The following is a 17,789-nucleotide window of genomic DNA, read 5'->3' as shown; positions in this document are numbered from 1 at the left end:
TTGTCCATTTCTTCCAGGTTGTCCATTTTATTGGCATAGAGTTGCTTGTAGTAGTCTCTTAGGTTGCTTTGTATTTCTGTGGTGTCTGTTGTAACTTCTTTTCAATTTCTAATTTTATTGATTTGAGTCCTCTCCCTCTTTTTCTTGATGAGTCTGGCTAATGTTTTATTAATTTTGTTTATCTTCTCAAAGAACCAGCATTTAGTTTTATTGATCTTTGCTATTGTTTTCTTTGTTTCTATTTCATTTATTTCTGCTCTGATCTTTATGATTTCTTTCCTTCTACTAACTTTGGGTTTTGTTTGTTCTTCTTTCTCTAATTCCTTTAGGTGTAAGGTTAGATTGTTTGAGATTTTTCTTGTTTATTGAGGTAGGCTTGTATAGGTATAAACTTCCCTCTTAGAACTGCTTTTGTTGCATGCCATAGGTTTTGGATCGTCGTGTTTTCGTTGTCATTTGTCTCTAGGTATTTCTGATTTCCTCTTTGATTTCTTCAGTGATCTCTTGCTTATTTAGTAATGTATTGTTTAACCTCCATGTGTTTGTGTTTTTTACATTTTTTCCCCTGTAATTGATTTCTAATCTCATAGTGTTGTGGTCGGAAAAGATGCTTGATATGATTTCAATTTTCTTAAATTTACCGAGGCTTGATTTGTGACTCAAAATGTGACCTATCCTGGAGAAGTCCGTGTGCACTTGAGAAGAAAGTGTAATCTGCTGTTTTTGGATGGAATGTCCTATAAATATCAATTAAATCTATCTGGTCTATTGCAACATTTAAAGCTTGTGTTTCCTTATTAATTTTCTGTCTGAATGATCTGTCCATTGGTGTAAGTGAGGTGTTAAATTCCCCCACTATTACTGTGTTACTGTCGATTTCCTGTTTTATAGCTGTTAGCAATTGCCTTATGTATTGAGGTGCTCCTACGTTGGGTGCATATATATTTATAATTGTTATATCTTCTTCTTGGATTGATCCCTTGATCATTATGTAGTGTCCTGCCTTGTCTCTTGTAACAGTCTTTATTTTAAAGTCTATTTTATCCAATATAAGTATTGCTACTCCAGCTTTCTTTTGACTTCTGTTTGCATGGAATATCGTTTTCCATCCCCTCACTTTCAGTCTGTATGTGTCCCTAGGTCTGAGGTGGTTCTCTTGTAGACAGCATATATCCGGGTCTTGTTTTTGTAACCATTCAGTGAGCCTGTGTCTTTTGGTTGGAGCATTTAATCCATTCATGTTTAAGGTAATTTTCGATATGTATGTTCCTATTACCATTTTCTTACTTGTTATGGTTTTGTTTTTGTAGGTCCTTTTCTTCTCTTGTGTTTCCCACTTTGAGAAGTTCCTTTAGCATTTGTTGTAGAGCTGGTTTAGTGGTGCTGAATTCTCTTAGCTTTTGCTTGTCTGTAAAGGTTTTAATTTCTCTGTTGAATCTGAATGAGATCCTTGCTGGGTATTTTTCCTGTTCATCACTTTAAATATGTCCTGCCACTCCCTTCTGGCTTGTAAAGTTTCTGCTGAGAAATCACTATTAACTTTATGGGAGTTCCCTTGTATGTTATTTGTCGTTTTTCCCTTGTTGCTTTCAATAACTTTTATTTGTCTTTAATTTTTGTCAATATGTGTCTCAGTTTGTTACTCCTTGGGTTTATCCTGACTGGGAATCTCTGCACTTCCTGGACTTGGCTATTTCCTTTCCCACCTTAGGGAAGTTTTTGACTATAATATCTTCAAATATTTTCTCAGGTCCTTTCTCTCTCTCATCTCCTTCTGGGACCCCTATAATGCGAATGTTGTTGCATTTAATGTTGTCTCAGAGGTCTCTTAGGCAGTCATCATTTCTTTTAATTCTTTTTTTAAACTCTGTTCCATGGCAGTGAATTCCACCATTCTATCTTCCAGGTCACTTATCCATTCTTCTGCCTCAGTTATTCTGCTATTGATTCTGTCTAGTATATTTTTCATTTCAGTTATTGTATTGTTCATCTCTGTTTGTTTGTTCTTTATTTTTTCTAGGTGTTTGTTCTTTAATTCTTCTAGGTCTTTGTTAAACATTTCTTGCATCTTCTCGATCTTTGCCTCCATTCTTTTTCCAAGGTCCTGGATCATCTTCACTATCATTATTCTGAATTCTTTTTCTGGAAGATTGCCCATCTCCACTTCATTTCGTTGTTTTTCTGGGGTTTTATCTTGTTCCTTCATCTGATACAAAGTCCTCTGCCTTTTCATTTTGTCTGTCTTTCTGTGAATGTGGTTTTCCTTCCACAGGCTGAAGAATTGTAGTACTTCTTGCTTCTCCTGTCTTCTCTCTCTACCTTGTATAACTTACACAACCTCACACATCAGTCTAGAGCCCTGACTGGAGGTGAGAGAGAGGTGGTCCCAGGCTGGAATCCCAGCCCTAAGGGCACCGTGGGCAAGTTACTTTAGCTGTTTGCACCACAGTTTCCTCACCTGTAAAATGGGAATACTAAAGCATTCATTGTAGGGTTGTGGTGAAAGAGCTTAGTATAGAACCTGATGTGAAGTGGGTGCTCATAATTGTTAGCCAGCAAACAATGACAACTCATGGCTAGGAAATTGCAGCAGAAGTGGGCTTCTGGCTCCCACTTGAATGCTCTTTGCCCCACACTAAGCCATTTCATTACATGACCCTCTTCCCTTGTTCATTTCACAGCTGAGACACCCAGGCTGAAGAAGTGAGCTGCACATTAGGACACAGACAGCCAAGAGGCAGCTTGGTCTCAGGTGACCTGAAAGAATTAATTACTGCCCTGGGGTCAAGTGCACCAGTTGCCAATGGGAAAGGCTGCCCTCTAACTGACCCTGTGAGCTGATGAAGGAGGAGCCAGGCTCTTGCTGAGGCAGTCACGGAGTACTGAAATGACTGACAGAAGTCTGGTAGTTCTATCCCTGGACAGATGGATCGCCTGATACTGATGTTGGGACCCAAGCCCTGGGATTGGCCTAAAAGAGGGCTGTGTTGACCCACCGGCTGGGCCTTGCATCCTGTTAAACTGCTGTGTATCCAGACAAAAATAACAGCCTGGAAATAGTGCTGAGGCAGTCTGCCGGCCTCTGTGTGGAAGCTAAAGCCACCATGCAGATGCTGACCAAGTGCTACCGCAGGAACTGCCTCCTGACTGTCATGGACCAGCACTTGGCCATGGTGTGCAACATGAAACAGCTGGTGATGATCCCCGGCCTTCTGTGGGATGTGCAGCTGAGTGTTCATGGGTGCCAGGCCTAGGTGGGGCTCCCGATCTCTACAACTACTTCACCATGCTCAAGGCCATCTGCATGGATGTGGAACATGGGCTGCTGCCCTGGGAGGAGTAGAAGGCCAAGGTGGCAGGTGGCAAAGCCAACGAAGCTGAGAATGAAGCTGCAGAGACAGAGGAGGCCGAGGAGGAGAGGGTCTTGGGGCAGCTGGACCTGGAAGCCTAGTTCCACCTGCACTTCTCCAGCCTTCCTCACATCCTCACCCACCTTACCCTGAAAGCCAAGGAGGTGACGAGGAAATACCAGGAGATAATGGGACAGCCCATAGAGGCCTCGGACTCTAGGAAAGGTAAGGGTGGCCATGCTTGTGGGTGTCAGAGTCCACTGAGGGCCATCCCAGGGGAGGAAATAGAGCAGTGGTGAACCCAGTGCGAGAGGGAGAGCCTGGCTCTCAGACAAAGCCACCCTCACTTTGGGATATTGGGACCATGACCTGGGAAGGTCCAAGGCCAGGCCTGCCTTACTCTCCTTCTGACCCAGAATTGGTGAGTAATGGTGGTGAACTGTCATGGAAACATAAGGAAAAGTGGTTGGTGAGTGCATACCTTATGTGCATGTGAATATTTGGAGCTGTACGAACTGAACAGGTGTGCTCTCACCATCGACTTCTTTAAGAATCTGATTAAAGCCAAGGACCCTCTCTCCAGAGTCTAGGCATAAAGACACATAACTGTACATGCAATTTCAGAGGATATGCCATCTACCAGGGCCTATCCATGAATTCTAAAATAAGAACCCCTGATGTCACATATAAATGATAGCTTCTATTTGAGGACATAATGAATACCAGCATAGTCCCTAAATGCTTGAGATAGGATTAACTCATTTAATCTTCATAACAATTCTAGGAAGATAGTTTTTTTTTTAATTAATTAATTAATTAATTTTTGGCTGCATTGGGTCTTCATTGCTGTGCACAGGCTTTCTCTAGTTGCAGTGAGCAGGAGCTACTCTTTGTTGCGGTGCATGGGCTTCTCACTGTGGTGGCTTCTCTTGTTGCAGAGCACAGGCTCTAGGCATGTGGGCTTCAGTAGTTGTGGTTTGTGGGCTCAGTAGTTGTGGCGCACAGGCTTAGTTGCTCCGCGGCATGTGGGATCTCCCTGGACCAGGGCTCGAACCTGTGTCCCTTGCATTGATAGGCGGATTCTTAACCACTGTGCCATCAGGGAAGTCCGAAAGATAGGTTTTATTTTTTCTATTTTATAAGTGAAGAAACTTACCCAAGGCATGTGTTTACTCAGGTGTAGAATGTGAATTCTATGTGTGTGTGGCACTGCTTCCAACAGTTTTTCAAGTTATGAAATATGGAGAATTATATTTATCTGGCACATGGAGGTACATAGGTGAGGCTGCTCACAGTAGTCCTGCAACTAGCAGGGTTACTCTGGCCATCCCAAGTGGCAGCCAGCCAAATGGAAAGCTAAAGGACCATTTTGTGGGCACTAGGATCTGTTCCGGGGACACCAGTGTGGAGACATGCCCATTGGGAAGCCCAGTTGTGAGGACATATACATATGTGTTGGAATCTGAGCACAGAAGGGCTGGGGTTGTGAGGTGTAGATGAGCAGGAAGCTAGACTAACAGGTGGTGGCACAGGGTAGAAGGTGGGAAGGGGATCTGGGACAGTCATGGATGGGTCACTCCTGGGTAATGATTGGGAGAAATTTGGCCACGGCACATGCCAGTTTTGATCCTATGCCACCTGTCAGCACTGCTCCCACAAACTGGCTTCATCGGTAATAAACCATGTCCAAGCCCATGTCCATGGGAATCTCACACCACCTGATGCAGAATTTGGGCAGAATCTTTATCCTCATTTTACCTGTAAGGAAATTGAATCCAGAGAGATGAACTGATTCACCCAAAGTCACATAATTAGTAGGGGGAAAAAAAAAAGCAAGACTGGCCCCAACTTTGAGCTGGGAGTTCTTTCCATCAGATTTACTCTCTGCTATATTGTGTTATCTTCGTGATTTTCCTGAGGCCACTCTATAATGATGGATTCTGAACACACAGACTATAAAGAGCTCTGCTCCTGGTATTTTCTCAGCCATTTTCCCTTCCCCTACCTCAAACCCAAACCCAAACTGGCAAATTCAACCCTGCTTCCCTCTCCCCTTGAGGCTCCCTGGGTGGCCTTTCAGAGGTTCTTGAATGTAATGGGGCTGGGTCAAGAGCTCTGAGTTCAAGTCCTGATTCCATCACTAATGAGCTGTCAGGCCTTGTTTTCAATCACTTCTCTGGGTTTCAGTTTATTCACTGAATAATAACATTATTAGTAAAAACAATTAGCACTTGAATAGTCTTGTAGTTTAAAATCACTTGCATATCGATGATCTAATGGAATTATAATCTCCTCTTACAAATGGAAAAACTGGAGATCTGAGAGATAAAATGAGTCCGAGGTTACTCAGGAAATGGCAGAGCCAAGATGTGAATGGGCCCTGGCCTAACTCACATCTAATTCCTTTCCTCTACACTACTGGATTTCCTTAGCACCTTAGAATTCTGCAGCTTGGGCTGGAGGTGGGAATTAGGGATGGCAAAGCGGTGAGAAACCCCACTCCTCGGTCATCCAAACCACTTCAAACACAAAAGCAGACAATTCTATATTGTAACGCTTCAACGCACCCTAGCTGGTTTTTTGTGGCAGCTGTACAGAAGTTAAAAAGTATCCGGCCTCTTGTCCTGGCTCTTCACTGATCTCTCAATGCCCTGGACAACTTAGTTCGCCTTTCTGTAGTTTACCTGTTAGTAAAATGTAGAGATGAAACTAGGTGAGATATTGCAGCACTGACAACCGGATTCTTCTTGTAGCACTGTAATGCCACCAGGGTTTTCCTACAGCAGCACCACTGCACTTTTTCAATATTTTTATTTTAATAGGCATGTGACAGTACCTTAATGGTGTGAATTTATACTGACTGCTTTTTTAAAATTTCTGCACTCCACAGCTTACTCCACATGATAGAAGGCAGACTCTGTGATGAGGACATGGAGCAGTTCACTAGCCTGATGATGATAAGACCAGAAAGACCTGGACTCGCAGCTAGAAGTGAAGGCGACTTGGATGTCTGGGATGCTTCCCTACCTGCCTCTGAGAACCAATTCGTGGACTCATCACTGGGTCACCTTTAGGTTGCTTGTTGCTATTCACAACTCGCCTTGCTCCTCTTACTAGCTTGGGGTGGTAGCCAATGGTTCATGAGGGACCACATGTCACCTGGCCAGCGTGTTACAGCAGAAAGAGAAGTTTTAGCATCTGACTAATCGAAGTTCACATCCTTCCCTTTTTGCAGTCATTCACTGTGATCTTGGGCAAGTTATTTAACCCACTGTAGCCTAAATTTCCTCATCTATAAAATGGGGATAGTGTTACCTACCTCAAAAGTTGTTATGAAAATTTAACAATAAGTCAAAAGCAGCTGGCATGTGAGAGCTATTATTGTAGGTGGATTTTTTTCTCCCACCCTCACCTTGTCTTTGTTCTAGCCCTCTCTTACTTTTTAGCCTCCAGAACTAAGAAGTAGCAGAGTCATAAACTCTGAGTGAGTGGTTCACACTCTTACACCTGCTGAGCACAGGTGAACTATAAACTATTTATTGCAGTAGCAATAAAAATAATACCTTGTATTTGTGCATATCTTTATTAACCTCTAAAGTACTTTCTCAGACGCGATTTCATTTTTAACAAGTAGGACTCGAGAGATGGAACCATCTGATTTGCCCGTATGCTTATATTCAGATTGCCACCTAATTTGAAATCACATATAAACACTTTTATTAATCTCCAAAACCTAATCTGATTATAAAATCTGAACTTGGAAACAAAAACTTTTTGGACAAGCATTTGCACTTGATAAGCCATAAGGAGTAACCTCATTCTAGTTAGGTGGGATCTTTTACTTCTAACTGCACCAAGCTCCACTGTAGACAGAATTAGCTACTGAGCCCACTTTCTCCAGGATGATCCATCTAAGAGCTGAGACCCCTTTGCCGTATCAGCTGTTTTCCTGGTCTTGTGTTTCCTCCTTCTCAACCACCCTCTATGTTGTTGCAGAGAGCTCAGTAATACAAACATGACCATGTTACTCATACTTAAAATCCTTTAGTGACTTTCCACTACCTACAGAATCAAGTCAAAATTATTCTGCACAACTCACAAAACCTTCCATAATCTGGCTTGCTTGGTTTCACTTTGCATTAGAACTGGAGCAGGCAAAACTCTTCTGTAAAGGGCCATATATTAAATATTTTAGGCTTTGCAGACCATTAGGTCTCTGTCACAACCACTCAACTCTGCTGCAGTAGCATGGAAGCAGCCATAAACAGGTAAACAAATGAGCTTGGCTGTGTCCAATAAAATTGTATTGGCAGTGAGCCAGATTTGGCCCACAGGCTATAGTTTGCCAACTCTGAACTAGAACTAAACCCCATTTTTAAATCTGCCAGATGGCTTCTTAAAACTAGGTAAATGGAAACTGACCATTCTCCGATGAACTATTTTTCTTATGACAAAAAGGAGTCAGAGTGCTTATGATGACCATTTTAATCACAAGGTGTTAATGTATAGATTAACATAAACTTCAGATGTCATAGAAACAGTTCCACAAAATTCAGAAAAACTGGTATCAGTGAAACTGGAGCAAGCATTTTGGAGACTTCAACGTACTGGATGGAATTCTTCAAGAATTTCACCATAAGTTTTCTTATCTATAAAAAGAAAGATCACAGAAGATTTTTAAATTGTGTTTAAAAAATCATATTTCCTAAAGAAAAATTAACAATATTCTTTTAAGAACTGCCTTATTTTCTAGTCCTCAACCATGGCTTGGCAATCACTGAGGCATTTTGTTCCACTGAATGAAGAATAACTTTGGAAGAATCTGTGGTGACATCCAGATGGTTATGTGGAGGAGCAAAGTGCTGCCAGGGAGATCCTAGCTGACGGGGTAAAAGAAGGAATGAATAGGGAGGGGCCAGGAGCCGAGGCGTTCAAGCTCTCCATGCCTGCACTGTCCGTGCAGAAGGCTCTTGGCACACCTGCCAGTAACCTGCTGCTCACAGACAATGAGCCCGTGAGGCTACACTCACTGCCAGAGGGAGCTAGTGGAAATGTGGAGGCAAAGAGCCAGAGGTCTGGGACTGAGGACTAACTGCCACTGGGTCGTCCCTCTTAGAAATCAATATTCCCAAGATTCCTTTCAGCTCTAACATCCAGCAGTCCTGAGTATTTCCCATCCCTGATACATCTACTATTCATGGCTTTGTACTAGTCTTTGAGCTCTTCATTGGCAAAAAAAAAAAGCTGCCTTTCTGATCCACCATAAACATCACATATGTGACTGAAGGCTAGGGAAATGTTAGAGTAATACAATTTCAGAGCTAAATAGGATCCTACACATCATCATTCAGTCTGAAGAAATTTAAATGCTTAATATTATACTTCTACATAAATAGGAAAATCTAAAAATCTATATATTTACAAAATTTTCAAAATTTCAAAAATTTCCTACACTCATTCATTCATGTATGCACACATCTATATTGTGTATCTGTATAAAATATGAACAAGAAAACAGCTGTATTAGTTATATTCACAGCTGCACAAAGATAAGTAGAGTGTGCTAAGGAAATTCCTGTCTATAGCTGGACGAAGGCTTCATTGAGATAATGAATCTTGAACAGGAATTTGTTAGAGGCACAGAGTGGAAATGGGGCAAGAGGAGGACTGAGGAGGTACAGCATGTACAAAGTGATATGGGGCAGGTTTAGGACAGCATTTCATGAGGCAGGAGACGAGGCAGAGCTCTATGTAGTTCAGGCCAGCCATTATTTATTAAGTGCCTACTATGTGTAGGCTCTGTGCTAGAGGCTGGAGAAACAAAGATGAAGCTACAGTCCAGTGAGGGACACAACACAGCCTGTGTGTGTTAAGGGGTGGATAAGAGGTATGAGTTAAGTGTTTCTACCAGGCAATTAGCTCAGCCTGGGAAAACAAGCCATCCTAGGGAGTCTTGATTTTATCCAAAAGGCAATGGATAGCTACTTTAAGCACATCCATATTTATCCACACAGATGTGATTTTCGGTTAAGACTAAAGGCAGAGGCAAGCTGGAGGCAAGTGCAAGAGCCCACACGAGATTACCAGGGCCTGAACCAGGGTAGTGGCAAGGAGAGAGAGGAAAGTTCAGAGTTGAGAATTATTTAGGGATTAGAAGAGTAAGACTTGATGACTAATGGGAAGTCAAAGACACAGACTTGAAGATGATTCCCAGGCTTCTGGCTGGAGAGCCTAGGTGGACAGTAGTGCCATTCACTGAAGCAGGACACAGAAGAACAGGAGGTCTGGGCAAGCAGAGGAGACATGAGTTGTCTGCTGTCTGAAGGACACAGAGGTACTCAGCCAGAAACTGGATATATGAATTCAAGAGAATTCTGGTCTATAGACAAAGATGTAGAAGTCAACAGAATACAGAAGGCACTGAAGCCATAGGCATGAATAAGATTAACCAGGGAAAATGATACAGAGTAAGAAAGAAGTTTTCTACAATTAACTTGAAATACCTTTTTCATGAAAATCCTCTGGATGTGACTTTACATATGCAAACATGTCATGGTCCCTCAGAGCATACATATAGTCTTGACGTTTTAAAAGATAATATCCGACAAAAATAAAGGAAGTAACATATAGAAGCTGGCGATGCAAACCTGAAATTGAAGCAACAAATCCCAAAGAAAGCAAAAATTAATCATGTGTATTAAAAATCACATTTTTCATGTTTCAGATATATAATTTATTTCTTTCAACATTCTTTTTAAAAAAGGCTTTTGTACATGGGTATTCTTTGGGACATCCTCCTAAGGATATCTGGCAACTATGAAAAGCAACATTAAGTCTACAAATATAACTATCAACAGAACCCAATATTTTTAAAATTCAGGTTTTATAAGTTTCTTCAAGGAAAAAGGTGGATAAGTACAAAAACTTGAATGGCAGACTGAAACAGAAAAAAAAGTTTTTCTTTTTCAGTAACTTAACTTTAGACCTACGCTAGCTTGTATTCCAGGACATGTTCAGGAGATGACGAGTAGAGGTAAAGTCCTCTACAGATGGTCTAAAAGCAATTAGGTTTGTCTCCATATACTGATTTATTTTTGCATATCTAGTGGTTACTAAAACAGTACACTGTATGACAAATATATCTCAATTCTCTTTTGTACCTTCTAAATTTTGTAATTTTGCATGTATTACTTATTCAAAAATTATCTTTAAAAAATCATCCTACTGGGACTTCCGGCGGTCCAGTGGTTAAGACTCTACGCTTCCACTGCAGGGGGTATGGGTTCGATCCCTGGTTGGGGAACTAAGATCCCGCATGCCACGCGGAGCAGCAAATAAATAAATAAATAAATAAAATCATCCTACTAAAAAAATCATCCTCTTATAATAAGATTGGAGAGGATCAGATCACATGATCTAGGAAAGCCAAAATTTAAAATGTGAAGGGGAGATGCAAAGGTATAAACTTTATATACAAAAACATTTTTTTGCAAAAGGCTAAGGGCAGGTTTTCTAGCTATGCCTCAGAATTCTATTCCCAGCCCTCTCCTTATTCCGTAGATGTTCCTTTGGAGAACTTTTTATTCCTATAGTTTTATCTATTATCATCTATAAGTAACGTCCAACTCAGGCACCCATGCTGAACAACAAATATATCCAAATATTTGACAGATATGTTTACCTGAATACCCCCAAACAAACTCAGTTCCTTCCTATTCATACCTCTTTTTCTTAATTCAGAGAATAAGACCATTTACCCAGGAATCCATGTCCTGGGTAATAAACATAGTAATTATCTTTTTTTTCTACCCTCTTCCCCTACATCCAGTCACTGTGTCAATTCTACCTAATAAATATTTCCTTTCCTCACTTCAGGGAACTTATGCTCATTTACACTAACTGGTCTCCGTTTCACCTCATTTTCTACTCCACACTGATCCCAGCTTTTACCCTGTCAATAGAGGAATTTCTGCTAAAACACAAACTAGTCTGTCAGTCCCTTCTTCAATTATTGTCAACAGGACCCTAAACTCGTGCATATGATCTCCCAGGCCTTTCATGAGCTGCCTCTTCCACCTTCATCTTCTGACACTCCCTAATATGCACATTGTGCCCAGCAATACTGAACTACTTATAGTTCCTCACATAAACTAGGCTCCTTCATGCTTCTATATACCATGCACTGATTACTTCTCTGTCTAGCAACTTCCTGATCCTTCAACATTCAACTCAGACATCACTTCTGCTAAGAAACCTTCCTATAACTTTCCTGGGTTAAAAGGATGAACTCATCTCTATTAATATGTAAATTGCTATAGTAATTATTTCTCTCTCTACTACCAGGCAAAGTCAATGTTTGATTCATCTTTGTATACCAGCACACAGACAGCACTTAATAAATATATAATAAATGGATGAATGGCCTTGGGCAAATCAATTTACTACCTCTAAAACAAAGATAATACCTAACCTATCTTTTTTACAATAGTTATTATAGTGTTTTGGAAAAACTGTAAAACAATAAATACAAAGTATCATTATGACCTGGGACTGGACAGGGCCCAGACTCTTCTGCATTCTCCCTTAGCCCAAACAGCCACCGCTTCCCCTAATGGGCCACCTGTCATACAGCAAACCAAAATGTGCTGGGTTCTCCCGTGTGCCAGTGGACTACACAGATACAAAGACTCAGACTCTCTGTGCTTACTCATATCCCTCACAGAAGATTTAGATGATATCAGTGTCCTAGCCCTAAAGGCATGGCTTGGCCTCTTCCCAAGTCCTCATTTCCCTAGCCTCTTCTGTTTCAGCAGTGGTCTCCCTTTCACCACATACACAACCCTCCCACAATTATTTTCCCCTTCTTTCCTTTACTCAGTGAACCTAAACTTGAAAGCCATGGTGCTCTTTGCAGAATGCCATAAACTACTGATATATTAAACTAGAAATCAATAAACATTTAATTTTGTGGATTACACTTAAATACCAACTAACTCTAAATTTAGGGCAGGTAAGTGGTAACCAGAAACAAGGGTTTAAAAACAGGTGATGGGAGAAAAGCTTAAGAAAAAATTGTATTTAATATTTTCTGCTAAATTGAAAAAGATCTGCACAACTTGATTTCATTGATAGAATATTCCAACTACCTACAGAATGCCAGGTAATCTCCATGGCCACAGTTGGAAAATCCACCGTATATTTCTCTTCCCCACTCCTCCTATGTGCATAAAGTTGTACCACAATTCATCTTTTTAATAGATATGCCCATCTGGTTTGTAAATCTTTGGCTGGTTGGGACAATGTTTATGTTTCATTGTACTCTACACATTCGTTCAATAAATACTCATTGAACATTACTATATGCCAGACATTGAACTAGATAAACACAGTATGCATTCAATAAATGCTGCTGAGGAAAACTATCTCAATAAAGTCCTCAAGACCTGAATTTTCCAAAGCAACTAAGGGGAAACCCAGGGAACTCAGGAACTATGACCCCTAGGCCTGGGCTAAGTGCTTTACATCCATTATCTCACCTAGTTCTCACAGCCACACAAAGAGGTAGACACCATCCCTATTTCATAGATGAGGAAACTGAAGCTCACAGAGATAAGTAACTTCTCCAGAATCAAATGGCTAGTAGGGAGGAGGTGGTGTCAAATCCAAAAGCTTGTGCTCTTAACTACTATGCTCTTCTGTCTCCCAGAAAAGGCACAAAACATTCTTTGACAACAATGAGGTGAGATTAAGTGATACAAACTTCAAATCTCAGCCAACCGTTTCTTCCTCTGGAACAGGATCCCTCTGATCTGAACCTCCTTTATGCTTCCAAAGCACTCTCTGGTCATCCACCTTTATCAAAATACCTGTCTGTCACACCCAGACCCAGATCTGTTTGTCTCCCTGACACAATTAGGAGTTCCTCAAGGGCAGGTCCTCCCCCCATATACCCAATGGGTAACACTGCCTGGCACAGAGAAAGAGCTCAGTTAAGGTTGAACAAATACATGGTAAACTGTTTGCATAACAAGAGCTAAGGAAAGGGAAACCTGTTAGGCACCTTCCATGTGCCAGGCATTTGCCTATAGAATCTCACTTAATTCTCACAAAAAAATATGCATAGATGAATTATTCTCACTTTATAGATGAGGAAACTTGAGCTCTGACCAAGTAACTTGCCCAAGGTGACATGGCTGGGAAGCAGCAGAGCAAGGCCATTTAATTCCAAAATGGAGCTCCTTCCATTACACCAAGTGACAGGCATGGGCAAGTGTGGAGTGGTGATAAGAAGGGAGAACACTCCATAGTTCCGAGTGGCAGAAATGGACAAAGATCACTCCTTTCTATGGAGTGGGGTCATGTCCAAAGCAGATAGGATCTCAAGTCTATTTGAGCACTAGAAATGCCAAAATTTGCTGGGTTGGGAGTCGACCTCCAGGCATACATACAGCTGGAAGAAGGCAAAAGAGGCACAAGTGAAGTGATTCCTGCTTGCCTGAACCATTCTATTAGCCTTCTTTCTAGCTGGGCTCCTTGGCTCCAATCAGTTTCTAACAAAGTTGACCGTTTAAAACACAGGTCCAATCACTGAACTTTCTCTGATAGCTTTCAAAAGCTTGTAAGGTTCCCGTCTGCCTAGAGAATAAATTGCCACCATCCACCTAAATCTTTGTTGCCTTATCGCCCTACTCTGCACTCACTCATCATCAACTGCCCCCCATTCAGGTGCTCTTGCCCCCATTCACTCCCACTAGCCTCCCACGGGCCTGGAAGGCTCTCTCCAAGTATCCATCTGACATATCAAAGCGAAATTCAAACACACCTTTTACAAAGTTTCCCTCTCTTCCCTGTGGAAATCCATAGACTTTAGCACAGTTAACTGTGTCACTTACTACCACTGCTGGTCTCAGACAGGTGAACACTGATCTACTAGGAAATACAGCCCAGTGGTTTAGAGCCTCCTACTCAATGTGAAGTCCCCAGACCAGCAGTGTCTGGGAGACACTGTGTCTGGGAGATTGGGACCATCAGGCCTCTCTCCAGATCTAATGAACCAGCATCTGCATTTTAACAAGATCCCCAAGTTATTAATATGCACATTAAATCTGAGAAGTGCTGGTTCTGAACAGCACTCTTTTTAAACTCTTAAGTTTAAAAACAGACTGTGCTACTTATGACCTTGGGCAAGCTGCTTTAATCTAAGCCTGTTTCCCCATTATGGATAATACCTCTCCCCGACCTCACCACCCAAGGTGTCTGAAGACTAAATGCTGTAATACACGCAGTGTTAGTAGTGCATTGCATCGACTGATCACTCATTTTTGCACACCCCACAGCGCGAACTGAGAGGGGAGCAGGCAGTTCAGTCCGGGGTCCTTCACAGACTCACTGCGAGGTCGTGGGTTGCACGGCATCTCAGTTTCCTGAAATGACACTCTGGCCGGCCCGATTCTGAGAAGCTCACGGGGCGCGGATACCTGAGAGAGGCGAGGCGGGGCCTGTTAACGCGAAAAGGCCCGGAAAAGCGGAGGCACCTCAGGAAGCCTAAGGCAGAGCCGGCCCTCAGCCCTACGGCCCCCTCTCCTCCCAGCCCATCCCGCCCGCGCAGCCCTCACCGGCCGACAGCACCGGCCGCCGCCGGATCGCGTTATCAATGAGGCCGGAGCAGTAACCCAAGAAGCCGACGTAGACGAGCCGCGGGTCGGTTAGCTTGGGCGGCGGCAGGCTCCGGGCCTCATTCGGCAGGAACTGTAAGGGCACTCGGCCCGGCCGGCCGCTCATCATGGTGAGGCCGTTCCCACTTGAGGCCTGGCCTCTGACCTCCAACTACAAAGAAAATCACCAAGAACACGGCCGGGGCCCAAGCCACGAGCTTTCACCTCCGAGAGCGGAGCTGAAGGGCACGGCGCGAGGCGGTGCGGCGCCCAAACACTTCCCCTTGCACGCTGCTGCCGGAAACGCGTACGCGAGGTTCCGCGCTGCTAAGTGTCCGGCGTTGCTCGCTTGCCGGCTGGTGCTAACTCCAAGGAAGGGATGTCGGGGCTTGGTAGCGGGGGTCGAGGAGTACGGGAAACGAGCCATACTGCGAGAAGACTAGGAGACGTTGATTTTTTTCGTCCAACCTCCCCCACCCACAATTGCCTCTCCTTTTCCCGCCCCAGAATGTTCTTTCAGCAAGAATTTATCTTTGTATCCAAAACCCACAAATGGGCTTGATGGATAGTTTTAAGAAACGTAATTAATTGAAATAAAATAAAAGCAAGTTTTCATTTCCTGCGTTTCCTGTCGTTCATTCGCACAGGCACACCCTCCACAAAGCCTAAAATTAAGGTCCAGCCAGCCATAAAGAATTCGGAGAATCCCAGGACTGGATCATTTAGCTAAACTCTCGAAATTCAGCCTGGGTCTTCAGGTCCTTGCACGTAGCTGAGGGACGAGGTGTTTCCTAAAGTTTTGAGGAATGAAAAAAAAGAAGGAATCTATAACATTCTGCCAAGTAATTGTCCAGTCTCTGCTCACCTGCCTCCAGGACTGAGTAGCTCCGATCTTCGAACAGCTCTCTGTTTAGACAGCCCTTCCTGATAAGGAGCTAAAATGTCTTCAACATTTTATCTAGAAGAGGAATGCTGATTAAACTAGAGGTTAATGCGAAGCTATATGCATCAGGTATTGATCTCCAAAGTGGAAAAATTAAGTTTCAGTTAATAAAGGATGAGGCTTTTATGCCTACAAAAAGCAATCCCAGATCCGTAACATTTCAAGTTAGAATCTTCCAAAGAAACGTATATTAGAACAGTTTCCTGGAAGGCAGCAAATGTTTCAGAGGTTCACACTCTTTGACACAGTAATTACATGTCTGAGAATCTGTCTTATGTCAATACTAGTATGACATATGCACAGTCTTTTTTTTTTAACCACAGTGTTCCTTTTAAAATTATAGCAAAAGAATGAAAACCATCAAAAACCTACCTTAGGATTATGTTAATTTTGAGTACTAGATGAGCTGTTAGGCAAACACAAATATTTCAATGATGCTTACACATTCTCCCCATGTTCTTCTGGGTCCAATCTCTCTCTCTCTTAAGGAACTTAAAACATACAAAAAAAATACAAAGAACAGTATAACAAATATGCTTATTCTGTCACCCAGAATTAACAATTGTTAATATTTTGTCATATTTATTTTAAAAGGAAATAAAACACTATAAAGACTCCTTGGCCATCTTCCTCAGAGACAAACATGATCACAAGTTTACTGTGCACACTTCCAGTCCACTTTTTATATTTTTACATATATTTAGTATTATGTTTCGTGTGCTTCAAATTTTTTTTTTAACCTAAATAGTATGATTCATTGTTCCTGTTTTCTCTCACTTTCATCATTCCATATAACGTTTTTGAGATCCATCCATGATGACACAGAAAGATCAGGTTCATTCCTTTTGATTACTGTATAATATTTCATTTATATAAATGTCACATTTTATTCATCCATTACCCTTTTGAGAGATACTTAGGTTGTGTTCAATTTCTTTTTCATTTACTTAAATCTATACTCCAGAATCTAGGGTCAAGAGAAGCTTTTGGACATGTGTACCAGGACTAAGAGACGTGCAAGAATATTCACAGCAGTAATACCCATTTTTAAGAGCCCCAAACCAGTAACATCTTAAATGTCCATTAAGAACAGAATAGAAGATAAATTGTGGTGTTTTCATTCAAAGGAATATCCAGTATGATGAATCTCAAAAAAGACTTTCATGTTAAAAAAAGAATAAGAGATCAGAGAAAAAGAGATAAGTTACAAAAGGATAAATGATTCCATATATAAAGTTCAATATTAGGCAAATATATGTTATTTAGAGATACCCCATATTAGTGGTAAAACTATAAAGAAAAGTACGAGAAGGTTAACACAAATATTCAGGATAGTTACCTCTGGGGAAGGAGGGCCTCAGAGAAGGCCTCTAAGGTATTAATAATATTCTATTTTTAGGCTGTGTGGAGGGTACATGGATATACATTTTATATTTCTAATCTTACATATGCATTTTACATACCTTTAGATTTATGATATACTTTATGAAATAATAATTTTTTTGATAAATTAAAATTTTAACTTTCTAAATTATGATAAAAACATAACACCAAATTTATTATCTTAATCATTTTTAAGTGTATAGTTCAGTAGTGTTAAGTATTGTATACTCATATTTTTGTACAACAGATCTCTAGAAATTTTTCATCTTGCAAAACTGAAATTCTCTACCCGTTGAACACTAATTCCCTTTCCCTCCTACCCCAAGCCCTTGGTAATGACCCTTCTACTTTCTGTTTCTATGATTTTGACTACTTCAGATTCGTATGAGTGGAATTATACAATCTCTTTTCTTTTGTGACTGGCTTATTTCTCTTAGCATAATGTCCTTGAAGTTTATC

General features: G+C 41.4%; 2 protein-coding genes across 2 annotated transcripts; one reads left to right on the top strand and one right to left on the bottom strand.

Moving 5' to 3' along the window:
- Positions 1-3,010: 3,010 nt before the first annotated feature.
- THRSP (thyroid hormone responsive) lies at positions 3,011-6,343 on the top strand. The gene is given in 3 exon segments (XM_067038430.1): positions 3,011-3,249; positions 3,252-3,575; positions 6,241-6,343. Coding segments are annotated over 3 exon segments (483 nt in total). The 5' UTR covers positions 3,011-3,104; the 3' UTR covers positions 6,255-6,343.
- Positions 6,344-7,820: 1,477 nt separating this feature from the next.
- On the bottom strand, positions 7,821-15,297 carry NDUFC2 (NADH:ubiquinone oxidoreductase subunit C2). The gene is made up of 3 exons (XM_059069533.2): positions 14,966-15,297; positions 9,854-9,997; positions 7,821-7,999 (listed from the first exon to the last, which is right to left on the bottom strand). The coding sequence occupies exons 1-3, from the start codon at positions 15,132-15,134 to the stop codon at positions 7,950-7,952; spliced, it is 363 nt and encodes a 120-aa protein (XP_058925516.1). The 5' UTR covers positions 15,135-15,297; the 3' UTR covers positions 7,821-7,949.
- Positions 15,298-17,789: the final 2,492 nt, after the last annotated feature.

This window comes from Kogia breviceps, chromosome 7 (genome assembly GCF_026419965.1).
Source record: "Kogia breviceps isolate mKogBre1 chromosome 7, mKogBre1 haplotype 1, whole genome shotgun sequence".
Taxonomy (NCBI): Eukaryota; Metazoa; Chordata; class Mammalia; order Artiodactyla; family Physeteridae; genus Kogia; species Kogia breviceps.
This window is presented reverse-complemented; position numbering and strand designations above follow the sequence as displayed.

Excerpts from the sequence above, each read along its gene's own strand:
- NDUFC2 (XM_059069533.2), bottom strand. The coding sequence starts at position 15,134 with ATGATGAGCGGCCGGCCGGGCCGAGTGCCCTTACAGTTCCTGCCGAAT. Across the intron at positions 9,998-14,965 it reads GCGGCCGGTGCTGTCGGCCG|GTTTGCATCGCCAGCTTCTA; the intron begins GTGAGGGCTGCG and ends CTTCAATTTCAG. Across the intron at positions 8,000-9,853 it reads AGAGGATTTTCATGAAAAAG|ATAAGAAAACTTATGGTGAA; the intron begins GTATTTCAAGTT and ends TTCTTTTTATAG.